General features: G+C 55.5%; 1 protein-coding gene across 1 annotated transcript in view; it reads right to left on the bottom strand.

The window, feature by feature from the left end:
- LOC147710044 (major histocompatibility complex class I-related protein 1-like) overlaps positions 1-27,805 on the bottom strand; it is a 195,427-nt gene that overhangs the window by 32,112 nt on the left and 135,510 nt on the right. The window contains exon 4 of the mRNA XM_086919312.1: positions 21,537-21,734. Within this exon, the coding sequence (XP_086775438.1) occupies positions 21,537-21,734 (198 nt within the window). The remainder of the gene's footprint in view (positions 1-21,536; positions 21,735-27,805) is intronic.

Here is a 27,805-nt window from a genome sequence, read left to right as displayed (position 1 = left end):
TTAATTTTTCACTTTCACGCCCCCAGGTTAGGGTGGACGATTAGAGAGTCCATACCGCCGGGGTTTATCATTGTCCTGACGAATGGCTAGGTAAATTAAAACCAACACTAAGGCTGAAACATGTTGACTAAGTTAAATCTGAATTAAACCATCCATTACCTTTGGCTTTATAATTCAGACACATAGAACCCTTTTACTTGTGTCCTAGGGATCATTAATAAACTTTTTTAGATACCCTTTAGACACTTTTAAGTTTAATTTAACCTCACAACACACCCTTCACACAAAACCAGCTCCGCAGTCTCCTGGCGTCGCAGCACACCGAAGAGGCATTAGGTCTCTTCGGTGGGGCCCGATGATGAAGCATGACACTGACCAGGTCGGTGTGTGAGGGCTTTCTTCTCAAACCCAAATAGGGTGCGAACTCCACGAGTCTTTTGGCTCCATCTAAGTGGCTTATAAGAGACCTCAACCTCTCTTTCTTTGTTTATTGACATATTATTGGGGATTAAGAGAGTGTTCTTGAACTTCCCTACCTCTCCCATTGTTATTCTGTACCTTAGCAGCGCACAGCTGTGAGAGTTTGCTTTTACTTCAGGCAAGTTAACCTTTTTCGTATCTTTGCCAGTTTTACTTTTATCTCTGCCTTGATCTCACCATGGCTAACCTAGGCTTAACATACTCGGAATCTGAAATAGAGGAACTAATGTCCGACCCTACTCTATTTGCAGACCCCCACATTTCCCAAGCCATAGCTAATACCACAGAATGGGAAAATCTCACAGAAAAAAAGTGCGAACATATTCGGACTATCTTACATGGTACTATCATGAAACAATATCTCATTGCAAACACAGCACCGAGGGGCCTACTAGTCACCAACGCCCCTCGCATCTTCCTCAATGATGCAACCTTTAGAAAAGATTGGGCCATGATCGCATGGCATTGCACGCGTGATTGGCTGGTCTTAATTATAAAAACAGCATTCAGATTATCTGAAGCATTGTTGGTTGAAATTAGAGAGACTGAATCTACCTTTAAAGCCACAATAACTGGCTATAAGAAAAGGTTGGATGAAATAAATAAAGAAATGAATGAGTATAAGGACAATCTAATGCAATCAAAAGCTACAAAATTCCAAAAGGATCTAAAAAAATTTGCTTTTGAAACAGTATATCCTTACTCTGCAGCAACTTTCGTCCCCCCAGCCAGAAATACAAGCAAATCAGACCAATCAGATGACAACTCCTCCGACACCAGCGGATCAAGCAGTGACTCCTCCCAGAAAACAAGAAAAAGAGGGAACCGTGGGAATAGGAATAACAGAGGGAGACCGGGCAACCCGAATTACCATCAACATTGGCAACCACCACAAATGGAGATGGGCCCAGCTCACTATCCCTACCAACAACCCCAATATCCCTTCATGGGTTGGAACCCAGCTTTTATGCCCCCAGTCCATTTCCAAAACCAATACAGACCGCCTTTTTTAGAGAGCGGCCGGAGAGGAAGGGGCAGGAGGAGAGGCAACAACAACAGAGTCTCCTGGACAGAGGAATGACTCGGTGTCGAACCACACCCGCAGCAGCGCCCAACAACCAGGAACGAGCGGACTGTAAGTCTGGTGACTAACTTGTCCGAACGAGTCCTGTCACCAATTGAGAACCAGGTCCTAGAAAAAGGCTTAGGTTTTGTCCGTACAGCAAGACCCGACAAATTTAGACTTCATTGCGAACTTGCGGGATTTTTCCGTAAATTGAAATTAAAGGCATTCTTTGAAGGAAAGACAGACCCTCATGAAGCAATCAGGAAAGGAGACACTGGGCTGAGACCCAACTCAACATTCACCCCTCCTCCTTATACGGTACCAGCAGCTATCACTGCCTTTGAACAGGCAGTGTTCAAGGATCTGGAGGCCAGCCAGAACCCCAAAATATTTGGTAATTTTACGACTGCGGAATACAAGGCACTAGAAGCTCTACAAAATGACAATTCAATAACCATAAAACCAGCCGATAAAGGCGGAGGAATTGTCATACAAAACACAAGTGACTATGAAAAAACCTGTGAAGATCTTCTAAATGACAATAGGAATTATACCCCATTGATGACTGATCCCTCTACTGACTTGACTAAAAGGATCACCGCTTTAGTCAAACAGGCTGAAGACAATGGACACCTCTCTAAAAATGAAGCCGAATTTCTGAATACCAATGATAACATCATCCCATACTTTTATACACTACCCAAATTACATAAAAACCGCTTACCACCGCCAGGTCGCCCAATAGTATCCAGTATTGGATCACTTCTGGAACCTCTTTCAAGGTTCTGTGACCAGTTCTTAAAGCCACTTGTACAGGCAACTCCATCCTATCTAAAAGATACAAAAAGTCTACTACGTCTCCTTGCAGATATCACATTCGAGGTCAATTCAGTCACGTTAGTGACCTTGGATGTTGAAAGCTTATACACAAGCATCCCCCAGGACGATACCATCAAAGTCCTGGGTAAGGCACTGGACTCAATCGAATGGGAATATCAAACACCGAAAAAATTCATTATTGATTGTGCAACAATAGCACTCAAAGAAATTTTTTTCTCTTTCAAGGATAAGTTGTTCCTCCAATGCTCAGGGACCTCGATGGGCAGTACTTTTGCCCCTAGTGTGGCTGGGCTGTACATGGCGGAGTTTGAAGCCCAGCACATTCTCCCCCCAACTGCGAAATTTGGCTCGTCAATGCTTTTATGGAAGCGTTACATTGACGATATCCTGATGTTATGGACAGGCAGTGAGAGTAACCTGGAAGCCTTTTTGATGTGGATCAACACCCTAGACCACAATCTGAGATTTACCAACACCACAAGCAAAACAGACATTGTCTTCCTGGATGTACTAATTACGATATCTGGCACATGTCTAACCACTAAAACTCATCATAAGCCAACAGCAAAGAACAATCTATTAGAATTCAGCAGCTTTCATCCGCGTCCCTTAAAGGGGAACCTTCCTTATGGGCAATACCTTAGGTTAAGGCGTAATTGTAGTACTATAACTGACTTCAAGGAACAAGCCTCCAGCCTAACTGAAAAACTAAAAGACAGGGGATATCCTCCCGCTATCCTTAGCAAGGGCTTTAAGAGAGCTAGAAATCAGCCGAGAGAAGTCTTGCTAGAAGAAAAAACCAACAACCAAGAACTGGTACCACTCACTTGTGTGACAACATTCAATGGGCTGTCAAATTATATGAAAAAAACCATAAACAAACATTGGAGTATCATAAAATCAGCAAAAAAAGATTGGGAAAAACCTATGTTTTCTTTCAAAAAAGGCCGAAGCCTAAAAGATGCTCTGGTTCACACTCGTCCAAAACAGAAGACTGACCCTCAGACATCCTCAGTCACAACAGCATGGGGCCTTCCTCCCATCACAGGGCATTATCCGTGCTCAGACTGTAGCATATGCCACTTAACAGAGGCCTCGAAATCACTTTCATTGGAAGCAGGAAAAATTTGGACACAAGTTGCACACACGAACTGCAATTCAAACAATGTGGTATATTTAATAACGTGTCCCTGTTCTTTACGCTACATCGGCATGACAACAAGAAAAGTGAAACAGCGCATTGGTGAGCACCGGAGCAACATCCGATGCAAGAAAGCAACAACAAAACTGAGCCGACATTATTTGGAACACAACCATACCCCCAATGATATGAAATGGACAATAATTGAAAAAATCACTGGTACCACAAACATCCCTAGCAGACTTTTTGAGAAAGAACAACGGTGGGTGTACCGCCTAGGTACTAACATCATTGGGCTCAATGATGATATCCCGTGGAATACATTCCTAAACTGACACACCTACCTATATTAATAGATGCTAGGTCACTAACAGTCCCCGCAAACCTAAATGAGAAATCCATTAGAAGTAAGTGCCTGTAAGATTTGTCTGATCAGTAGGGCACAATCCACATTATTGATACTAGAAACTAACATTCTGGTGTTAAGTATTGCAAATGGATTGTGAGATCCCCATTAGCATATGAATATGTATATTTAATCAGTGAATATCGAGTTTTTTTTTTTTCACTCTCCGCTCCCTTGCACTCCCTTGTGTGCTGCTATCTGCAATTTTCAACAAATAGGGAAGCATAGTTAAACCGATTCATAATCATGATTAAATCGAATGTATTTCGATCAGCCAAGAAACAATCGAATGATTCATGCTGTCTTGTGTTTAGATCCCCGAATGCAATGATTGGCCAATGGATTCAAGCCTCCACTTGGAGACATAACGTAATGTTCCACATAGAAACGAGCGCATTCAAGCCTCGTTTTCGTCCAACCCCGCCCACGGGGAAGAACACCCTGGCCTCGCTCGGGTGCAGCCACGCCCACCCGGAAGAGCGCCAACAACGTTACACAGCCTTTTAAAACGGACCCTCCGGCCCCGCTCTCCATCGTCGGGGTCCGGTTGAGGAAGTACGAGGTGTACAAGTGAGCTGCGAGTGCTGAGGGCGTGAGTAATACTGCAATGGCGATTGGACAGAAACAACGCAATTAAGCTAAGTTGAATGCGATTCCGAATATTTCTAGCCTATTTTCTTTATCCTTAGGATGTGCCAGGGACACTCCAACCCCCCTCCTGAGACCCATGGTGCAGATAGCGCCAAACTTTAAAGTGAGATTTGTAATTTTATATGAAACTTCTGTTTGTGGGTCACTGACTTTTTGTCCATTGATCCTCTGAAACACTTACACTATGTGATTTTAACCCCTATTAAGCCACTCATGGCCTTTTTAAATCACTTTTTGTCACTACACTTCCCAGAACTAGAGTTATCATCCCCAGAGGGTTTGCGGATGGTGTTTAATTCTAGTAGCTAGTTTGGGAACACATTTGCTGCCACTTATTTGGAGCACCGTTGTTAGACGGACCGGGAGGGTCGGCCGAGGACAAGGGGAGAGGTCTCCGGGGAGAGCCGTCTCCAGCGATCGTACAGACAAGTAACTTCCCCCCCACAGATGTACACCACACAAGGATAAGGTTCAACGTTACTTTATAAGCAATTCTTTAAGTACGGTGAAATGGTACAAGGAGGTCTGGACTCAGGGGTCCCCTCCCCTCTATTCTAGTCTCTTGGTTGGGTAAGGGGGTAGCGGGACAGTCTTGTTACCAATCTGGTGGATATGGTGGTAGATGAAATAGCTCACAATCCTCGAGCTCGGCGTTCTAGATGATCGGGCCGCGGCGGAGCCAGCAGGTCCCGGGATGGTTGAAGGTAGCGACGGTCCGCGGCGGAGCCAGCAGGTCCCGGTGAAGGTGGTAGTTACAAACGGTCCGCGGCCACGCCAGCAGGTCCCGACGACGATGAAGGTTTCAGAAGGTTGCGGCAGCGCCAGCAGGCAGGTCGATAGTTCACAAGGCAGGGCTACGGCAGCGCCAGTAGTCCGTCAAGGATGAGTTCTTCACTGCGTCTCTCGACTCCAGGATACAACTGCCTTCCTGCTCTGGAGCTGCCCCAGTTATAGGTCTGGCGCCCTTTGATGTCCGGACCCTCGCACTTGGAGGTCGGGAGGTCCGGGATGAGGGAGTCCAGACACCCAGCAGGGGGGTGGAGCCAGCGCCTGGGGGAGCTGGGGGCGATCGGCACCTGGCGGGGGAGAGCCATCGACACCTCTTCCTCCCATTGACCTGCCAAGTAGTCCGCTCACCTCCTGGGTGGATGGTGGTGCCGGGATGTCGGGGCCTGGCCAGGCCCAGGGTTAGGGTCGATCGGAGGCCACGCGGCCTCGTGGTGCTGTGTCCAAGATGGCGCCCAGGCCGGGCGAGGGGGCCGGTAGGGAATCGGGCCCACGATGTGGAGATGTTCAGGGGCAGGGGTCCCATATGAGACGGGAAACGGGTGGTTGTTGCGTGTAACACCTGAAGAGCCGGGCTCGGGCCTGGTCGTGCGGGGAGGGAGCAAGCCTTACACGTGGCCTGTCCAACATGCGTCCCCCCCAGCTGAAGGCGGGGAGAGTCACCCATCCTCTTGGGGACTCTCTTCGTCGAGGCGGAAAAAGCGTGACAGGCCATCTGCGTTGGCGTGGTCTTGCCCGGGTCGATGTTCCACAGTGAAGTCCATCCCCTGCAGGGAGATGGACCAACGCAGTAGTTTCGGGTTTTCCCCCCGCATCTGCATTAGCCACTGCAGGGGCCGATGATCGGTCTGTACCCGGAAGTGGGTGCCGAAGAGATAAGGCCGGAGCTTTTTGAGGGCCCACACCACGGCGAAGGCCTCCCTCTCGATGGTGCTCCAGCGTTGTTCTCGGGCCAGGAGCCGTCTGCTGATGAAAGCCACTGGCTGGTCAAGTCCTTCGGGGTTCAGCTGGGAAAGGACTGCCCCAATGCCATGGTCGGAGGCATCCGTTTGGACGATAAATTCCCGACTGTAGTCGGGGGCCTGGAGCACAGGGGCGGAGCACATGGCGGCCTTCAGCTTCTCGAAGGCCGCTTGACAGTCTGGGGTCCAGTTGACCTTCTTTGGTTGGTTTTTGGATGTGAGTTCCGTGAGGGGCCCCACAAGGCTGCCATAGTCCCTCACGAACCGCCTGTAGTAGCCTGTGAGTCCCAAGAAGGCGCGGACCTCGGTCTGGGTGATGGGGGGCTGCCAAGACTGGATGGCAGCGATCTTGAGTTGCAGAGGGGCCACCAGACCGCTTCCCACCTGGTGCCCGAGATAGGTCACGGACCCCTGGCCAATTTGGCATTTGCTGGCCTTGATCGTGAGGCCAGCTCGTTGGAGGGCCTCTAGCACCTCTCGGAGGTGGTGGAGGTGGTCGGACCAGTGGCGGCTGTACACAGCGATATCGTCCAGGTAGGCGGCGCTGAATTCTTCGAGTCCCGCCAGGACCTGGTTTACTAGCCGCTGAAATGTTGCTGGGGCATTCTTCATGCCGAATGGCATGACCTTGAAGTGGTAGTGGCCATCAGGGGTGGAGAAGGCAGATCGTTCTTGGGCCCGGGGTGTGAGACCGATCTGCCAGTAGCCCGCTGTCAGGTCGAAGATGCTGAGGTAGCGGGCAGCTCCCATGCGGTCGATTAGTTCATCTGCTCGGGGAATGGGGTGTGCGTCTGTTCTGGTGACCGCATTCAAGCCCCGGTAGTCGACGCAGAACCGGAGCTCAGGCGTGGTGCCGGGGGCGGCCGCTTTGGGGACCAGTACCACTGGGCTGGCCCAGGGGCTGTCTGAGGGCTCGATGACCCCGAGCGTGAGCATCTTGGTCACCTCCTCTTGGATGCAGGCCCGTACCCGATCTGGTACGCGGTAGGTCCGATGGCGGATAGAGGGACTGTCTCCAGTGTCCACGTCGTGTAAGCACCAGGGGGTGACCCCTGGGGTGAGGGAGAACAGGGTGGCGAACTGCAGCAGGAGGTCTCGGCAGCCTTGGCGCTGTTCCAGGGTGAGGGCCTCCGAGAGTCGGACCCCGTCCACGGAACCGTCCTTCTCCCGAGTCCGTAGGAGGTCAGGGAGGGGTTCGGAGTCCTCCTCGGCTCCATTGTCTGTTGCCATCAGGAGGCTGAGCTCTGAGCGTACAAAGTGGGGTTTCAGTCTATTGGCGTGGAGGACCCGGAGAGGGTTCCGGGAAGATTCCATATCGATGAGATAGGTGACAGGGCTCTTGCGCTCGACTACTTTGAAGGGCCCCGTCCACTTGTCTTGCAGGGCGCATGGTTCGGTGGGAGACATGACCCACACTTGTTGGCCGGGTTCAAATTCGATGGAGAAGGCATTTTGATCGTACCACCTTTTCATGTCTTCCTGACTGGCCTCCAAGTTTGCTTTTGCCATCTCTCTGAACCGTCTGGTCTGGTTGCGGAGGGTTAGGAGGTACTTGAAAACATCTGGAGGGTTCTTTAGAGGGGGCATCTCCCAGCCTTCTTTGACAAGGCTGAGCGGCCCTCGCACAGGGTGTCCATACAAGAGTTCGAACGGGCTGAAGCCGAGCGACTTCTGGGGGACTTCTCGGTAGGCAAAGAGGAGGCACGGCAGTAGCACATCCCACTGGCGACGGAGGGGCTCTTCCAACCCCCCAATCATCCCTTTGAGCGTGCGGTTGAACCGCTCAACTAGTCCGTTTCCTTGAGGGTGATAGGGGGTCGTGAATCGGTAGGTGACCCCACACTGTTGCCAGAGGGACTTCATGTATTTTGAAATAAAGTTTGTGCCCCGGTCGCTGACGACTTCTCGGGGAAAGCCCACCCGGGAGAAGATCCCCATCAAGGCCCGGCCGACTACCGGGGCTGTCACAGTTCGCAGGGGAACAGCCTCGGGGTAGCGGGTGGCGTGGTCCACCAGGACCAGGATGAACCGATGTCCTTGTGCTGTACGGGGGTCCAGGGGCCCCACAATGTCTATCCCCACCCTCTCGAACGGGGTGGTGACCACTGGAAAAGGTTGCAGAGGTGCTTTGAGCTTGCGGCCGCTCTTCCCGCTGGCCTGGCACGTGGGGCAAGATCGGCAGTGCTGCAGTACATCGTTCCTCATCTTGGGCCAGAAAAAGTGGGTCACCAGGCGACTGTAGGTTTTGTCCTGACCCAGGTGGCCAGCCAGGGGGACATCGTGGGCCAGGTTTAGCAAGAAGTCTCTAAAGCGGAGGGGCACCACTAGCACTCGACTGGCCCCTAACTCTGCGATTCTCTGTTCGCTGTACAACAGGTCATTGTCCCAATAGACCCAATGGGTTCCGGAGGTATCCCCTGCACTCTGGGCGAGGGCTTGTTGGCGGAGTCCCTCGAGGGAGGGACAGGTCTTCTGCTCGTGGCGAAACTGTTCCTGGGTGGGCCCCCCCTCCTGACGCCACTGAGCCAGGTCGGGAAGGTCCTGAGGCTGAACGAGCCCCTCGGGAGTTTGCTCTGGGGGGACGGCCCGGTCGGTGTCTTCTACTGGAGCGACCGGGGGAGGAGGTGCCGGCCATTCAGGTTCTTCGGGTCGGGGGATGGCACGGGCAGCCATGGACCGGGTGGTTACGCACGCCCAGTCCGGGATGCCCAACATCCCCAGGTGCTCTCTTCTCTCTACGGCGGCCCACGGGGACCTCTCAAGATCATTTCCCAGGAGACAGTCTACGGGGGCATCATCTCGGACCGTCACTTTCAACATGCCGGAGACTCCTCCCCACTCGAAGGGGACGCAGGCCATCCGACATAGACTCTCCGAATTGTCGGCTGAACGGACAGGGCAGAGAACGTTCGGCAGGATCTGTTCTGGGGTCACCAGGTAACAGCGGACGGCCGTTACACTGGCCCCGGTGTCACGTAGGGCTTCGGCCCGGCGTCCATTAATGTTCACCCACTGACTGTACTTCCGGGTGTTGGCGGGCAGGGGGACCCGCGGGACCATGTCTTTTCCCCCTAGGCACGCTAGAACCATGGCGGCTGGTTCCCACTCTTGGTGTTCTTGCTCGCACTCCTCTTGTTCTTCGGAGATTTGTTCTTTCCCCAGGGCGGCGGCAGCCATCTGGCGGGGTCTCGGAGTCTGGCTCTGTGGACAATTTGGGTCGTTTGCGTAGTGGCCGACTCGCTGGCATCGGTGACACGTGACATTGGCTCTGTATCCCGGCCGCGCCGGGGTGTTGCCCCGGTTGGCCGGGGGTGGGGTGCTGGTAGCGGGAGCGGCCGGGGCGTTGTCTCTTCCTCGTCCCTGGCCCCCTCCTCCTCCTCGGGGACGGTGCTGACCGTGGCTGTTCCGGTTCTGTTCATGTGACCCATTTCGGCCCACTCGGGTCATTTCCCACCGGTCAGCCTCGGCGGCGAGCTGCCGTGGATCAGTCAATTTACTGTCGAGGAGGTGCTGCCTGAGCTCGACGAAGCAGTTGTTTGATAGATGCTCCCATACCATGAGATTGAAGAGTTGCTCGTAGGTCGTTACGTTGCTTCCCTTGATCCAACCCTCGAAGGCTCTGCTGAAATAGTTCACGTATTCCACCCAAGTTGTACCCGGGATCCGGGTGCAGTCTCGGAACCTCTGGCGGTACATTTCGGGTGTGAGCCCATAGCGGGTGAGGAGGGTAGCTTTCATGTGGTCATAGGAGGTCATCAGATGGTCTGGGAGCTGTAGCAGGGCATCGCGGCCCTCATTGACGAACCTCCCCCATAGACCGGCTCCCCAGTCGTTTCGATCGATCCGGTGGGAGGTCATAGCGATCTCGTAGGCCTTGAATCATTGCTGTATGTCGTCATCTCGGAAATATTCTCGAACGACATCCTTGGGGATGTGTAACTTCTTTTCTGTTGCCCCCGGGGTGCGCGGTTGCTCGGGCACCCCTAATTCTTTGTTCTGCTTGCGTAAGTCTATCTCAGCTAGTTTGCGCTCGTGTTCATACGCCAGTCTCTTCTCTTCGAGCTCCCTTTGTCTCTGTTTCTCTTCCCGTTCTTCTCGGAGCCGCAGATGTTCCAGGTTCAGTTTTTGTTCGGCTAATTTGAGTTCGCCATCCATTTTGAGCCGGGCCATTTCTAGTTCATGTAGTCGGTTTCTTTCTCGTTCTTGGATCTCATCTTGCGAGAGACCCGTTCTTCGCTCCTCGGGAGCCGTGGTGTATTTCTCTGCTGCTGCGACATTTTGGTCCGGGGGTCTGACGGCCCCGGTTTCTGCCCATGACTCAATGGCGTGCTTGAAATCGTCTTTAGTACTCAGACCGGTGGTAGCGATACCTAGTTCAATGCAGAATTGTTTCAACTCACGATGGCTGTATTCTTCCAATTTCTCCATCTGGAATTTTTCGGTGGATCCGCTTTCTTTGGTTGACATCGTGGTTTTGTCGTGGGGTGAGCTACTCTCTGTACGATTACGCGTTGATTCGGATCGCGCCGCTGGCCACCAATGTTAGACGGACCGGGAGGGTCGGCCGAGGACAAGGGGAGAGGTCTCCGGGGAGAGCCGTCTCCAGCGATCGTACAGACAAGTAACTTCCCCCTCACAGATGTACACCACACAAGGATAAGGTTCAACGTTACTTTATAAGCAATTCTTTAAGTACGGTGAAATGGTACAAGGAGGTCTGGACTCAGGGGTCCCCTCTATTCTAGTCTCTTGGTTGGGTAAGGGGGTAGCGGGACAGTCTCGTTACCAATCTGGTGGATATGGTGGTAGATGAAATAGCTCACAATCCTCGAGCTCGGCGTTCTAGATGATCGGGCCGCGGCGGAGCCAGCAGGTCCCGGGATGGTTGAAGGTAGCGACGGTCCGCGGCGGAGCCAGCAGGTCCCGGTGAAGGTGGTAGTTACAAACGGTCCGCGGCCACGCCAGCAGGTCCCGACGACGATGAAGGTTTCAGAAGGTTGCGGCAGCGCCAGAAGGCAGGTCGATAGTTCGCAAGGCAGGGCTACGGCAGCGCCAGTAGTCCGTCAAGGATGAGTTCTTCACTGCGTCTCTCGACTCCAGGATACAACTGCCTTCCTGCTCTGGAGCTGCCCCAGTTATAGGTCTGGCCCCCTTTGATGTCCGGACCCTCGCACTTGGAGGTCGGGAGGTCCGGGATGAGGGAGTCCAGACACCCAGCAGGGGGGTGGAGCCAGCGCCTGGGGGAGCTGGGGGCGATCGGCACCTGGCGGGGGGAGAGCCATCGGCACCTGGCGGGGGGAGAGCCATCGACACCTCTTCCTCCCATTGACCTGCCAAGTAGTCCGCTCACCTCCTGGGTGGATGGTGGTGCCGGGATGTCAGGCCTGGCCAGGCCCAGGGTTAGGGTCGATCGGAGGCCACGCGGCCTCGTGGTGCTGTGTCCAAGATGCCGCCCAGGCCGGGCGAGGGGGCCGGTAGGGAATCGGGCCCACGATGTGGAGATGTTCAGGGGCAGGGGTCCCATATGAGACGGGAAACGGGTGGTTGTTGCGTGTAACACCTGAAGAGCCGGGCTCGGGCCTGGTCGTGCGGGGAGGGAGCAAGCCTTACACGTGGCCTGTCCAACAACCGTGAACAGAAAAACGTTATGGCACAGCCCTACAAATAATTGTTTGTTTGTCTTATGTGTCTGTTTGTATTCTTATTCCACAGGTGCCGAACCACTCCACAACTAGGAGTGATTTTTCGGAATGAGCATTTTGCTCTTCCAATTTTTATGCACTTTAAACACTTTTTTCATTAATTTTTCACTTTCACGCCCCCAGGTTAGGGTGGACGATTAGAGAGTCCATACCGCCGGGGTTTATCATTGTCCTGACGAATGCCTAGGTAAATTAAAACCAACACTAAGGCTGAAACATGTTGACTAAGTTAAATCTGAATTAAACCATCCATTACCTTTGGCTTTATAATTCAGACACATAGAACCCTTTTACTTGTGTCCTAGGGATCATTAATAAACTTTTTTTAGATACCCGTTAGACACTTTTAAGTTTAATTTAACCTCACAACACACCCTTCACACAAAACCAGCTCCGCAGTCTCCTGGCGTCGCAGCACACCGAAGAGGCATTAGGTCTCTTCGGTGGGGCCCGATGATGAAGCATGACACTGACCAGGTCGGTGTGTGAGGGCTTTCTTCTCAAACCCAAATAGGGTGCGAACTCCACGAGTCTTTTGGCTCCATCTAAGTGGCTTATAAGAGACCTCAACCTCTCTTTCTTTGTTTATTGACATATTATTGGGGATTAAGAGAGTGTTCTTGTACTTCCCTACCTCTCCCATTGTTATTCTGTGCACAGCTCCTGCCTCTGCTGCCCTGTCCATGCACAGCTCCTGTCTCTGCTGCCCTGTCCGTGCACAGCTCCTGCCTCTGTTGCCCTGTCCAAGCACAGCTCCTGTCTCTGCTGCCCTGTCCATGCACAGCTCCTGTCTCTGCTGCCCTGTCCATGCACAGCTCCTGTCTCTGCTGTCCTGTCCGTGCACAGCTCCTATCTCCGCTGTCCTGTCAGTGCACAGGTCCTGCCTCTGCTGCCCTGTCAATGCACAGCTCCTGTCTCTGCTGTCCTGTCAATGCACAGCTCCTGTCTCTGCTGCCCTGCCCATGCACAGCTCCTTCCTCTGCTGTTCTGTCCGTGCCCAGCTCCTGCCTCTGCTGGCCTGTCCATGCACAGCTCCTGCCTCTGCTGCCCTGTCCATGCACAGCTCCTGTCTCTGCTGCCCGTTCGTGCACAGCTCCCGCCTCTGCTTCCCTGTCCATGCAAAGCTCCTGCCTCTGCTGCCCTGTCCATGCAGAGCTCCTGCCTCTGCTGCCCTGTCCATGCAGAGCTCCTGCCTCTGCTGCCCTGTCCATGTACAGCTCCTGCCTCTGCTGCCCCTGCACAGCTCCTGCCCCTGCTTCCCTGTCCATGCACAGCTGCTGCCTCTGCTGCCCTGTCCATGCACAGCTCCTGCCTCTGCTGCCCTGTCCGTGCACAGCTCCTGCCTCTGCTGCCCCGTCCACAGCTCCTGCCTCTGCTGCCCCATCCGCAGTTCCTGCCTCTGCTGCCCTGTCCATGCACAGGTCTTGTCTCTGCTGCCCTGTCCATGCACAGCCCCGTCTCTGCTGCCCTGTCCGTGCACAGCCCTGTCTCCTGCTGCCCTGTCCGTGCACAGCTCCTATCTCTGCTGCCCTGTCCGTGCACAGCTCCTGCCTCTGCTACCCCGTCCACAGCTCCTGCCTCTGCTTCCCTGTCCACAGCTCTTATCTCTGCTGCCCTGTCCATGCACAGCTCCCGTCTCTGCTGCCCTTTCCGTGCACAGCTCCTATCTCTACTGCCCTGTCCATGCACAGCTCCTGCCTCTGCTGACCTGTCCATGCACAGCCCCGTCTCTGCTGCCCTGTCCGTGCACAGCTCTTGCCTCTGCTGCCCTGTCCATGCACAGCCCCTGCCTCTGCTGCCCTCTCCGTGCACAGCTCCTGCCTCTGCTGCCCTCTCCGTGCACAGCTCCTGCCTCTGCTGCCCTCTCCGTGTACAGCTCCCGCCTCTGCTGCTCTGTCCGTGCACAGTTCCCGCCTCTGCTGCTCTGTCCATGCACAGTTCCTGCCTCTGCTGCCCTGTTCGTGCACAGTTCCCGCCTCTGCTGCCCTGTTCGTGCACAGCTCTTGCCTCTGCTGCCCTGTTCGTGCACAGCTCTTGCCTCTGCTGCCCTGTCCGTGCACATCACCCACCTCTGCTGCCCAATCCGTGCACAGCTAATGCCTCTGCTGCCCTGTCCGTGCACAGCTCCTGCCTCTGCTGCCCTGTCCAAATACAGCTCCTGCCTCTGCTGCCCTGTCCATATACAGCTCCTGCCTCCGCTGCCCTGTCCATGCACAGCCCCTGCCTCTGCTGCCCTGTCCGTGCACAGCTCCTGCCTCTGCTGTGCTGTCTGTGCACAGCTCCTGCCTCTGCTGCCCTGTCCATGCACAGCTACTGCCTCTGCTGCCCCGTCTGTGCACAGCTCCTGCCTCTGCTGCCCTGTCCATGCACAATTCCTGCCTCTGCTGCCCTGTCCATGCAGAGCACCTGCCTCTCTGCCCCTTCCATGCACAGCTCCCTCCTCTGCTGCCCGTTGATGCACAGATCCTGCCTCTGCTGCCCTGTCCAAGCACAGCTCCTGCCTCTGCTGCCCTGTCCATGCACAGCTCCTGTCTCTGCTGCCCGTTCGTGCACAGCACCTGTCTCTGCTGCCCGTCGATGCACAGCTCCTGCCTCTGCTGCCCTGTCCATGCACAGCTCCTGCCTCTGCTGCCCTGTCCATGCACAGCTCCTGTCTCTGCTGCCTTGTCCTCGCACAGATCCTGTCTCTGCTGCCCGTCGATGCACAGCTCCTGTCTCTGCTGCCCTGTCCATGAACAGCTCCTGCCTCTGCTGCCCTGTCCATGCACAGCTCCTGTCTCTGCTGCCCTGTCCATGCACAGCTCCTGTCTCTGCTGCCCTGTCCATGCACAGCTCCTGTCTCTGCAGTCCTGTCCGTGCACAGCTCCTGTCTCCGCTGTCCTGTCCATGCACAGGTACTGCCTCTGCTTCCCTGTCCATGCACAGCTCCTACCTCTTCTGCCCTGTCAATGCACAGCTCCTGTCTCTGCTGCCCTGTCCATGCACAGCTCCTGTCTCTGCTGCCCTGTCCATGCACAGCTCCTGTCTCTGCTGTTCTGTCCGTGCACAGCTCCTGCCTCTGCTGCCGTGTCCGCGCACAGCTCCCGCCTCTGCTTCCCTGTCCATGCACAGCTCCTGCCTCTGGTTCCCCATCCGTGCACAGCTCCTGTCTCTGCTGCCCGTTCATGCACAGCTCCCGCCTCTGCTTCCCTGTACATGCACAGCTCCTGCCTCTGCTGCCCCGTCCATGCACAGCTCCTGCATCTGCTGCCCTGTCCATGTACAGCTCCTGCGTCTGCTGCCCCTGCACAGCTCCTGCCTCTGCTTCCCTGTCCATGCACAGCTTCCGTCTCTGCTGCCCTGTCTGTGCACAGCTCCTATCTCTGTTGCCCTGTCCATGCACAGCTCCTGCCTCTGCTGCCCTGTCCATGCACAGCTCCTGCCTCTGCTTCCCTGTCCATGCACAGCTCCCGTCTCTGCTGGCCAGTCTGTGTACAGCTCCTATCTCTGCTGCCCTATCCATGCACCGCTCCTGCCTCTGCTGTCCTGTCCATGACCAGCTCCTGTCTCTGCCACCCTGTCTGTCAATGCACAGCTCCTGCCTCTGCTGCCCCGCCCACGTACAGCTCCTGCCTCTGCTGCCCTGTCAAAGCACAGCTCCCGCCTCTGCTGCCCTGTCCATGCTTCGCTCCCGTCTCTGCTGCCCTGTCCATACACAGCTCCAGCCTCTGCTGCCCTGTCCATGCACAGCTCCTGCCTCTGCTGCCCTGTCCATGCACAGCTCCTGCCTCTGCTGCCCTGTTCATGTACTGCTCCTGCCTCTGCTGCCCTGTCCATGCACAGCTCCCGTCTCTGCTGCCCTGCCTGTGCACAGCTCCTATCTCTGCTGCCCTGTCCATGCACAGGTCTTGTCTCTGCTGTCCCGTCCGTGCACAGCTCTTGTCTCTGCTGCCCTGTCCGTGCACAGCTCTTGCCTCTGCTTCCCTGTCCATGCACAGCTCCCGTCTCTGCTGCCCTGTCCATGCACCGCTCCCGTCTCTGCTGCCCTGTCCATACACAGCTCCTGCCTCTGCTGCCCTGTTCATGCACAGCTCCTGCCTCTGCTGCCCTGCCCATGCACAGCTCCTTCCTCTGCTGTTCTGTCCGTGCCCAGCTCCTGCCTCTGCTGGCCTGTCCATGCACAGCTCCTGTCTCTGCTGCCCGTTCGTGCACAGCTCCCGCCTCTGCTTCCCTGTCCATGCAAAGCTCCTGCCTCTGCTGCCCTGTCCATGCAGAGCTCCTGCCTCTGCTGCCCTGTCCATGCAGAGCTCCTGCCTCTGCTGCCCTGTCCAAGCACAGCTCCTGCCTCTGCTGCCCATGCACAGCTTCTGCCCCTGCTTCCCTGTCCATGCACAGCTCCTGCCTCTGCTGCCCTGTCCATGCACAGCTCCTGCCTCTGCTGCCCTGTCCGTGCACAGCTCCTGCCTCTGCTGCCCCATCCACAGCTCCTGCCTCTGCTGCCCTGTCCATGCAGAGGTCTTGTCTCTGCTGCCCTGTCCATGCACAGCCCCGTCTCTGCTGCCCTGTCCGTGCACAGCCCTGTCTCCTGCTGCCCTGTCCGTGCACAGCTCCTATCTCTGCTGCCCTGTCCGTGCACAGCTCCTGCCTCTGCTGCCCTGTCCATGCACAGGTCTTGTCTCTGCTGCCCTGTCCATGCACAGCCCTGTCTCTGCTGCCCTGTCCGTGCACAGCCCTGTCTCCTGCTGCCCTGTCCGTGCACAGCTCCTGTCTCTGCAGTCCTGTCCGTGCACAGCTCCTGTCTTCGCTGTCCTGTCCATGCACAGGTACTGCCTCTGCTTCCCTGTCCATGCACAGCTCCTGCCTCTTCTGCCCTGTCAATGCACAGCTCCTGTCTCTGCTGCCCTGTCCATGCACAGCTCCTGTCTCTGCTGCCCTGTCCATGCACAGCTCCTGTCTCTGCTGCCCTGTCCATGCACAGCTCCTGTCTCTGCTGTTCTGTCCGCGCACAGCTCCCGCCTCTGCTTCCCTGTCCATGCACAGCTCCTGCCTCTGCTTCCCCGTCCGTGCACAGCTCCTATCTCTGCTGCCCGTTCATGCACAGCTCCCGCCTCTGCTTCCCCGTCCATGCACAGCTCCTGCCTCTGCTGCCCCTGCACAGCTCCTGCCTCTGCTTCCCTGTCCATGCACAGCTCCCGTCTCTGCTGCCCTGTCTGTGCACAGCTCCTATCTCTGTTGCCCTGTCCATGCACAGCTCCTGCCTCTGCTGCCCTGTCCATGCACAGCTCCTGCCTCTGCTGCCCTGTCCATGCACAGCTCCCGTCTCTGCTGCCCTGTCTGTGTACAGCTCCTATCTCTGCTGCCCTGTCCATGCACCGCTCCTGCCTCTGCTGTCCTGTCCATGACCAGCTCCTGTCGCTGCCACCCTGTCAATGCACAGCTCCTGCCTCTGCTGCCCCGCCCACGTACAGCTCCTGCCTCTGCTGCCCTGTCAAAGCACAGCTCCCGCCTCTGCTGCCCTGTCCATGCTTCGCTTCCGTCTCTGCTGCCCTGTCCATACACAGCTCCAGCCTCTGCTGCCCTGTCCATGCACAGCTCCAGCCTCTGCTGCCCTGTCCATGTACTGCTCCTGCCTCTGCTGCCCTGTCCATGCACAGCTCCCGTCTCTGCTGCCCTGCCTGTGCACAGCTCCTATCTCTGCTCCCCTGTCCATGCACAGGTCTAGTCTCTGCTGTCCCGTCCGTGCACAGCTCTTGTCTCTGCTGCCCTGTCCGTGCACAGCTCTTGCCTCTGCTTCCCTGTCCATGCACAGCTCCCGTCTCTGCTGCCCTGTCCATGCACCGCTCCCGTCTCTGCTGCCCTGTCCATGCACCGCTCCCGTCTCTGCTGCCCTGTCCATGCACCGCTCCCGTCTCTGCTGCCCTGTCCATACACAGCTCCTGCCTCTGCTGCCCTGTCCATACACAGCTCCTGCCTCTGCTGCCCTGTTCATGCACAGCTCCTGCCTCTGCTGCCCTGTCCATGCAGAGGTCTTGTCTCTGCTGCCCTGTCCATGCACAGCCCCGTCTCTGCTGCCCTGTCCGTGCACAGCCCTGTCTCCTGCTGCCCTGTCCGTGCACAGCTCCTATCTCTGCTGCCCTGTCCGTGCACAGCTCCTGCCTCTGCTGCCCTGTCCATGCACAGGTCTTGTCTCTGCTGCCCTGTCCATGCACAGCCCTGTCTCTGCTGCCCTGTCCGTGCACAGCCCTGTCTCCTGCTGCCCTGTCCGTGCACAGCTCCTGTCTCTGCAGTCCTGTCCGTGCACAGCTCCTGTCTCCGCTGTCCTGTCCATGCACAGGTACTGCCTCTGCTTCCCTGTCCATGCACAGCTCCTGCCTCTTCTGCCCTGTCAATGCACAGCTCCTGTCTCTGCTGCCCTGTCCATGCACAGCTCCTGTCTCTGCTGCCCTGTCCATGCACAGCACCTGTCTCTGCTGCCCTGTCCATGCACAGCTCCTGTCTCTGCTGTTCTGTCCGCGCACAGCTCCCGCCTCTGCTTCCCTGTCCATGCACAGCTCCTGCCTCTGCTTCCCCGTCCGTGCACAGCTCCTATCTCTGCTGCCCGTTCATGCACAGCTCCCGCCTCTGCTTCCCCGTCCATGCACAGCTCCTGCCTCTGCTGCCCCTGCACAGCTCCTGCCTCTGCTTCCCTGTCCATGCACAGCTCCCGTCTCTGCTGCCCTGTCTGTGCACAGCTCCTATCTCTGTTGCCCTGTCCATGCACAGCTCCTGCCTCTGCTGCCCTGTCCATGCACAGCTCCTGCCTCTGCTGCCCTGTCCATGCACAGCTCCCGTCTCTGCTGCCCTGTCTGTGTACAGCTCCTATCTCTGCTGCCCTGTCCATGCACCGCTCCTGCCTCTGCTGTCCTGTCCATGACCAGCTCCTGTCTCTGCCACCCTGTCAATGCACAGCTCCTGCCTCTGCTGCCCCGCCCACGTACAGCTCCTGCCTCTGCTGCCCTGTCAAAGCACAGCTCCCGCCTCTGCTGCCCTGTCCATGCTTCGCTTCCGTCTCTGCTGCCCTGTCCATACACAGCTCCAGCCTCTGCTGCCCTGTCCATGCACAGCTCCAGCCTCTGCTGCCCTGTCCATGTACTGCTCCTGCCTCTGCTGCCCTGTCCATGCACAGCTCCCGTCTCTGCTGCCCTGCCTGTGCACAGCTCCTATCTCTGCTCCCCTGTCCATGCACAGGTCTAGTCTCTGCTGTCCCGTCCGTGCACAGCTCTTGTCTCTGCTGCCCTGTCCGTGCACAGCTCTTGCCTCTGCTTCCCTGTCCATGCACAGCTCCCGTCTCTGCTGCCCTGTCCATGCACCGCTCCCGTCTCTGCTGCCCTGTCCATGCACCGCTCCCGTCTCTGCTGCCCTGTCCATGCACCGCTCCCGTCTCTGCTGCCCTGTCCATACACAGCTCCTGCCTCTGCTGCCCTGTCCATACACAGCTCCTGCCTCTGCTGCCCTGTTCATGCACAGCTCCTGCCTCTGCTGCCCTGCCCATGCACAGCTCCTTCCTCTGCTGTTCTGTCCGTGCCCAGCTCCTGCCTCTGCTGGCCTGTCCATGCACAGCTCCTGTCTCTGCTGCCCGTTCGTGCACAGCTCCCGCCTCTGCTTCCCTGTCCATGCAAAGCTCCTGCCTCTGCTGCCCTGTCCATGCAGAGCTCCTGCCTCTGCTGCCCTGTCCATGCACAGCTCCTGCCTCTGCTGCCCCTGCACAGCTCCTGCCCCTGCTTCCCTGTCCATGCACAGCTCCTGCCTCTGCTGCCCTGTCCATGCACAGCTCCTGCCCCTGCTGCCCTGTCCGTGCACAGTTCCTGCCTCTGCTGCCCCATCCACAGCTCCTGCCTCTGCTGCCCCATCCACAGCTCCTGCCTCTGCTGCCCTGTCCATGCACAGGTCTTGTCTCTGCTGCCCTGTCCATGCACAGCCCCGTCTCTGCTGCCCTGTCCGTGCACAGCCCTGTCTCCTGCTGCCCTGTCCGTGCACAGCTCCTATCTCTGCTGCCCTGTCCTTACACAGCTCCTGCCTCTGCTGCCCTGTCCATGCACAGCTCCTGCCTCTGCTGCCCTGTCCATGCACAGGTCTTGTCTCTGCTGCCCTGTCCATGCACAGCCCCGTCTCTGCTGCCCTATCCGTGCACAGCCCTGTCTCCTGCTGCCCTGTCCGTGCACAGCTCCTATCTCTGCTGCCCTGTCCGTCCACAGCTCCTGCCTCTGCTTCCCTGTCCACAGCTCTTGTCTCTGCTGCCCTGTCCGTGCACAGCTCTTGCCTCTGCTTCCCTGTCCATGCACAGCTCCCGTCTCTGCTGCCCTGTCCATGCACCGCTCCCGTCTCTGCTGCCCTGTCCATACACAGCTCCTGCCTCTGCTGCCCTGTTCATGCACAGCTCCTGCCTCTGCTGCCCTGCCCATGCACAGCTCCTTCCTCTGCTGTTCTGTCCGTGCCCAGCTCCTGCCTCTGCTGGCCTGTCCATGCACAGCTCCTGTCTCTGCTGCCCGTTCGTGCAGAGCTCCCGCCTCTGCTTCCCTGTCCATGCAAAGCTCCTGCCTCTGCTGCCCTGTCCATGCAGAGCTCCTGCCTCTGCTGCCCTGTCCATGCACAGCTCCTGCCTCTGCTGCCCCTGCACAGCTCCTGCCCCTGCTTCCCTGTCCATGCACAGCTCCTGCCTCTGCTGCCCTGTCCATGCACAGCTCCTGCCTCTGCTGCCCTGTCCGTGCACAGTTCCTGCCTCTGCTGCCCCGTCCACAGCTCCTGCCTCTGCTGCCCCATCCACAGCTCCTGCCTCTGCTGCCCTGTCCATGCACAGGTCTTGTCTCTGCTGCCCTGTCCATGCACAGCCCCGTCTCTGCTGCCCTGTCCGTGCACAGCCCTGTCTCCTGCTGCCCTGTCCGTGCACAGCTCCTATCTCTGCTGCCCTGTCCGTGCACAGCTCCTGCCTCTGCTGCCCTGTCCATGCACAGCTCCTGCCTCTGCTGCCCTGTCCATGCACAGGTCTTGTCTCTGCTGCCCTGTCCATGCACAGCCCCGTCTTTGCTGCCCTGTCCGTGCACAGCCCTGTCTCCTGCTGCCCTGTCCGTGCACAGCTCCTATCTCTGCTGCCCTGTCCGTGCACAGCTCCTGCCTCTGCTGCCCTGTCCATGCACAGCTCACGCCTCTGCTGCCCTGTCCATGCACAGCTCCTGCCTCTGCTGCCCTTTCCATGCACAGCTCCCGCCTCTGCTGCCCTGTCCGTACACAGCTCCCCTCTCGGCTGCCCTGTCCATGCACAGCTCCCGTCTCTGCCGCTCTGTCCGTGCACAGCTCCCGTCTCTGCTGCCCTGTCCATACACAGCTCCCGCCTCTGCTGCCCTGTCCGTACACAGCTCCCATCTCTGCCGCTCTGTCTGTGCACAGCTCCCGTCTCTGCTGCCCTGTCCATACACAGCTCCCGCCTCTGCTGCCCTGTCCGTACACAGCTGCAGTCTCTGCTTCTCTGTCCAAACACAGCTCTCACCTCTCCTCCGTAGACTCTCCTCTCCGTATTTCAGAAGTTTTTCCAGAGCCTTGGTGCAGTCCTTGAGCTCCTCCGTGTCTGCGGCCTGGTCCAGGGATACATTGAGGTTGGAGCCATCATAGGCGTATCGTTCAACCCACTTCATAGATCCATCCTCGCGCAGCTCGCAGCCCAGTATCTCCTGAAGCACGTGCAGATCTGAGGAGGGGGCAGAGCAGATGTAAAGAGAGGGGTTTACGCATGTTCATCTGGCAGGTTTGTGGCCCCTTCCTATGTGCTCCCACCACACTCCGCATCATTCACCACCCCACAGCAATCTGTCAATCACCTCTTGTCCTGTCAGCAATCAGCAAGTTTTTCTTCATCTCTTTCAGTTGAAAGGGACACTCGGCTTAGAATCAAGGGGTCCGCATGCGTTTTGCTGGTTTCATCTAATCTCAAGTTTTGTCATGGTACACGGCTCATAAATACACACCCCCATTTGATCGCAGGTATAAGCAGGGGCCAGGCATCAGTTCGAAATATCCGTGTCGTACAGGCACACATCACTTTGATCGGTCGTGTGGAAGTGACAGAGCCAGGCTGAGCCACACTCCCACTCTGAGCACAAACACAGGGCTCGCAGCCTTGACCCTGGTGGAATCACACCTCCTCCTCCCGGAGGCTGCCTCTTGCCCAAGGCACAGCAGATCGTAAAGCCGAGGACTATCCTCCTGGCCAATGTACTTTTCTGCACTGCCTTGCCCCAGACAACCTCAAACGCAGCCAATCATCCACCTTTGGAACGAACAAAGGATAAACCCAGGGGCACAACTTCACTTTTTACGACATTGTGTTGGCGATAGAGGCATAGGGGCATATGCATCATTGCCCCCGTTTGCGATTCCTAAATTGCGAAAATTAAGGAATCGCAATTTAGAAATCGCAAACGGCAATGCATGATCCAAGCATCCAATGTACTCTTTCACATGTACGCAGATGACACCCAACTATATCTCAAATTACAATCCCCCAACGACATTTTACTACTGAACTCTACGATCAGAAGCACCCAAGCCTGGCTTGCTGATAATCATCTCAAACTCAATGCTCTGAAAACAGAATTCCTGCTGATCTCACCCCCGGCGAAGATCCCCATCACGCAAACCTGGCTTAAACAGTTAACTGCACTCAATGTCCAACCCATCATAGTGGACTCAGCGAAATCTTTAGGCATAACCCTCGACTCCAACCTTAACATGCAACATCATATCAGCAAGGCTACTAAGGGAGCGAACTTCCAAATCAATACACTGAGGAAGCTTAAACCCTTCCTGCCAGCCAAAGACTTCCAAACTGCAGTACAAGCTCTAGTTATCCCTCGAATTGAATACGGCAGCACCGCCCTCTGCGGTCTCCCGTTAACCAGCACTGCACCCCTAAGAGCCTCTCTAAACGCTGCAGCCAGACTCATCACTGGATCAAAAAAACACTCACACATCACCCCTGATCTGAAAACACTGGACTGGCTGCCTTTTGAAGCCAGAATACATCTGAAAATCGCCTGCAGGACACACAAGGCTCTACACCTGAGCTTTCCCAGATACCTCACTCAGAAGCTGTCAATCTCTGGCGGCTCTAGAATCACTAGAGGCACAGACAATCTTCTGCTAAAACCTCGAAGATTCCGGAAGGTAAAAACATATAAACGCTCTTTCTCAAGAATGGCACCCAGGATCTGGAACTCACTCCCCCCTGAAACCAGGCTCATCTCCTCCTTCACTCTTTTTAAGAAAGAAGTAAAAGCCATTTTTATGGCCAAATACACTTGACCGATTAGCGTGGTTTTCGGAAGACCCTACTCCGACCTGTATTACTTTGCTCGAACTCTATGCATGTATGAACATGTATGATTATGTATCTCACCTGTATTATCGATGCTACTGACTATCTATGCACACATTTAACTGTTATATTTGTATTATTGATGTGTTGTTCTACCTATGTGTAACCCCAATCTCTTGCTGGCATTCCCAGCCGTGTAAAGCGCTCTGATATCTGCAAAGATCCTGTTCGCGCTATATAAAACTTTCAAAATAAAATAAATAAATAAATAAATAAATGATTAATTCGCAAATATTTTTGCGATTTCTTAATTTTCCTTTATTGCGATTCACATTTTGCGAATCGCAATTAAGGAAAACCTTCCCATTGATTCCTATGGGCCAAAAGGCCCATAGGAATCAATGGGAAGGCATTAACATTTGGCGATTTTCATTTTGCGAATCGCAATTTGTTAATGCATTTCAAGGGTGCTCAGGGGGGTCCCAAGGACCTCCCCCTGCACCCTTGAAATGTTATTTTAAGTGAAAGTTTCACACACATATGTCCAAAGGACATGTGTGTGTGTGTAACATGACACTTTTAAAAATGCTTTTTTTAGCATTTTGAAAGATTTCGCAAATTAACACGAGGTTCACCCTCGTGTTAATTTCCTCCCCCTATTTACGAATTTCCATTTTTTTAAACATTCATGCATTGCATTTAAGGAATCGCAAAAATGCGATTCCTTAAATGCAATCGCATTTTTAGAAATCGCAAAAAATTGCGATTTCTAAAAAATTGTTTAATGCATCCCAAAAAGTGATTTTGGAATCGCAAACAGCCGAATTTTGCGATTCGCACCATTTGCGACTCCAAAATCGCTTGATGCATTTGCCCCTTAGCCTTCTTTACAAGGCAGTGTTTGGCCACTTAGCGTGGCTTTATGCTGCCTTGTGAATAGGCCCCCTTTCACGCTATGGTTAGCGCATTGCCGGTGCCTGCATTAGGGCATTGGGGGCATTGCCCCACTAATGCATGACCCCATTTGTTAGACGGACCGGGAGGGTCGGCCGAGGACAAGGGGAGAGGTCTCCGGGGAGAGCCGTCTCCAGCGATCGTACAGACAAGTAACTTCCCCCCCACAGACGGACACCACACCAGGATAAGGTTCAACGATACTTTATCAGCAATTCTTTAGGTACGGTAAAATTATACAAGGAGGTCTGGACTCAGGGGTCCCCTCGATTCTGGTCTCTGGATTGGGAAAAGGGTAGCGGGACAGTCTTGTTACCAATAGATGAAAATAGCTCTCAATCCTCGAGCTCGGCGTTCTAGATGATCGGGCCGCGGCGGAGCCAGGCAGGTCCCGAGATGGATGAAGGAAGCGACGGTCCGCGGCGGAGCCAGCAGGTCCCGATGAAGATGGTGGTTACAAACGGTCCGCGGCCACGCCAGCAGGTCCCGACGACGATGAAGGTTACGAAGGTTGCGGCAGCGCCAGCAGGCAGGACGATGTTTCGCAAGGCAGGGCTACGGCAGCGCCAGTAGTCCGTCAAGGATGAGTTCTTCACTGCGTCTCTCGACTCCAGGATACAACTGCCTTCCTGCTCTGGAACTGCCCCAGTTATAGGGCTGGTGCCCTTTGATGTCCGGACCCTCGCACTTGGAGGTTGGGGGGTCCGGGATGAAGGGGTCCAGACACCCAGCAGGGGGGTGGAGCCAGCGCCCGGGGAGGTTGTGGCGAGCGGCACCTGGCGAGGGAGAACCATCGACACCTCTTTCTCCCATTGACCTGCCAAGTAGTCCGCTCACCTCCTGGGTGGATGGTGGTGCCGGGATGTCTGAGGCCTGGCCAGGCCCAGGGTTGGGGTCGATCGGGGGCCACGCGGCCTCGTGGTGGAGTGTCCAAGATGGCGCCCGGGCTGGGCGCGCGGGCCAGTAATGGATCGGGCCCACGAGGTCGATATGTTCAGAGGCAAGGGTCCCGGAGGGGACGGAAAACGTGAAGTGGTGGTGTGTGACACTTGAGGGACCGGGCTCGGGCCTGGTCGGGCAGGGGGGGAGCGGCCCTTCACGTGGCCTGTCCAACACCATTCATCTTTTTAATAAATTACAAATAACGACTTCTTCGTTCTACTTCTGACGCTAATTCCTATCAGGACTTCTGATTGGAATTAACTTCAGAAGTAGAACGAGGGACACTGAATGGGTTGGGGCTGCGGCAGTACTCCAGGTTTGTGTGACAGCGCACTAAACAGCACCATTGCGCTTGTTCGGTTTTGGGCTGGTCATTTTTACGACCAGTCCGAACATGCGCACTAGCTTTCCCCTTAAAAAAACGAGGGTTGCTTCATGCCGCAGCCCCCAGTCTCCTAATGGGCAGGGATTATCCCTACTCAAGCCAATCCTGGTGCTGATGGAGCAGCGTCTACATTGTCTGAGAGGGGTTGCCAGCCACTCCAGTGACGCAGAAGACGTTGAAGGCGCTGCCAACGCGGGACCCCTGCCCAGCAGCAGAGGCGGCGTGGGTCAGGTAAATTTACTTTTTTAACTTTATTTTTTTTAATTCCCCCGTGCCCCCGAGCGATACCCCGTGAGTATTGCGAGTCGCGACTGCGGAGCTGGCACAATGAGGGGGGCGGGGAGGGTACTGGCTGAAAATGGGGATTCGGGGAGAGCACAGGTTCAGTCTTGCAGAGGGGTGCACAGGAGGGCATACATCCAGGCATGCTGAAAAGAGGGCGCGGAGCTTTGGGAGTGCATGGGGGGCAGGATTAGGGTAGAGGGAGGAGAAGGCCATGGACACTGCTCGGCAGAGAGGCTGCAGCACAGGTTCGGGGATGTAGAAGAGAGGGCCCAGGTGCTGTGGTGAAGCTTTGGGTACCAAGGCGAGAAGATCCGGGTAGTTCAGTGTGTAGTAGTGTGCACAGATTTAGGGGTGCAGGGGAGGGCACATATTTGGGTGCGATGAGGCTGTCCACGGATATACGGCTGCAGAAGTGAGCACGCGGGGTCGGTGCTAATTCAGTTGCATAAGAGAGAGGTCACGCCTTCTTATGAATGTCTGTACCCAGTAATCACCTGTGTCTGCCTCGAGACATGCCTCTACCCCATGACAGCCAGCATGCCTGTATATAGTTAGTCTCAGCCCGCCTCACCCTCTGATGTGACCTTTCCCTGAGGCTCTACTTGCTGAAGCTGCATCATGGCACCCAAGTCTGTCTGCCTGGCAGCTGCTCCCTGTAACTCTGACTCCATCACTTTGTTCATGTTTCCCTAAGTGCGCCACTCAGTGCTGCCTGCTACTCTGTTTGCTTGCCTGTCATGGTGCACCTCTGCCTGCCTGGCAGCTTCTCACTGTGACTGCATCACTCTGTGTGTTGCTGCCTACATCTGCCGCTCACTGCGTGAGTGCTAGTCTTTCTGCGTGCCTGTGAAGGTGCACCTCTGCCTGCCTGGCACCTGCCCTCTGACTGCATCCTTTTGGGTGTGCTTGCCAACACCCACCGCACCGCTCACTCTCAGCCAGCATTTCTGCCTGCTTTTGAAGGTGCACCTTGGCCTGCCACACCTTCTGGTTTGCTTGAAAATGCAACATTTGCACTCTTTTTTTTAAATTCAATTTCAAATTTGCCTGAAGCAGCACACATGAAAGTGACCGATGGCATTTATAGGATTGTTTACGTGCAGGAAGGGGGACCTCCCTACACATAAACAATTCTCTCCCGCACGCAGACAGCCTTGCACTATGGTGCAAGGGTGCCTGCGTTGGCGCTACACTGCTAAATGAAGCGCCATTGCAGGTGAAATTGCAAGGCTGCACCACATTCTTGTAAATATGCTGCAGTCTTGCGTTTCAGAAGTGACGCAGAGAGGCGTTAAGCCAGGACAGCTAACGCCGCACTCCGCCACTTCTATTGTACATGTCCCCTCCGGTGCTCTCTTGCCATCCAGCCAATGGAGCTGTTCCTCTTCTTTTGAGGAGTGAGGTGGAGCAAACAACGTTGGGAGAGTGATGGTTGCCCATTGTGGGAACCAGTTACATCAAACGGCATGGACGTGCGAGAATCAAATTGAGATCCCACTTTGACATCACAAAATGAGTGAAACTTTTTAGAAACCACATCCAAACGGGGGATTTGAACCAAGACACCTGGGCCAGCAAACACCAAAAAGGCTGACCTTCAACCTTGTATTATGCCCACTGCAAGTCCTTCTTGGGCCAAAGAGAAGATAAACAAGACATGCAGCAGGTTAGCCAGCAACAGGTCTACACTGCAGGTACCACGCCAAGCCACAAACGGATCCAAGTGGAAAGACTTTGAAGACGGAAGCCTGGAAGCAAGGATGGAGTCCATGACTTTGGGATGAAGACAGAATGCAGTGAACTGGCACCGTTCAGCCTCCATGCTTGGAGGTTCAGATTGCGCAGTTGTGAGTGCATGACCCTACCCTGCTGCTGCCAC

The sequence above is a fragment of the Lissotriton vulgaris genome, chromosome 5 (genome assembly GCF_964263255.1).
Source record: "Lissotriton vulgaris chromosome 5, aLisVul1.2, whole genome shotgun sequence".
Lineage (NCBI taxonomy): Eukaryota > Metazoa > Chordata > Amphibia > Caudata > Salamandridae > Lissotriton > Lissotriton vulgaris.
The sequence above is the reverse complement of the archived record's forward strand: the minus strand, read 5'-3'. Positions and strand labels throughout refer to the sequence as shown.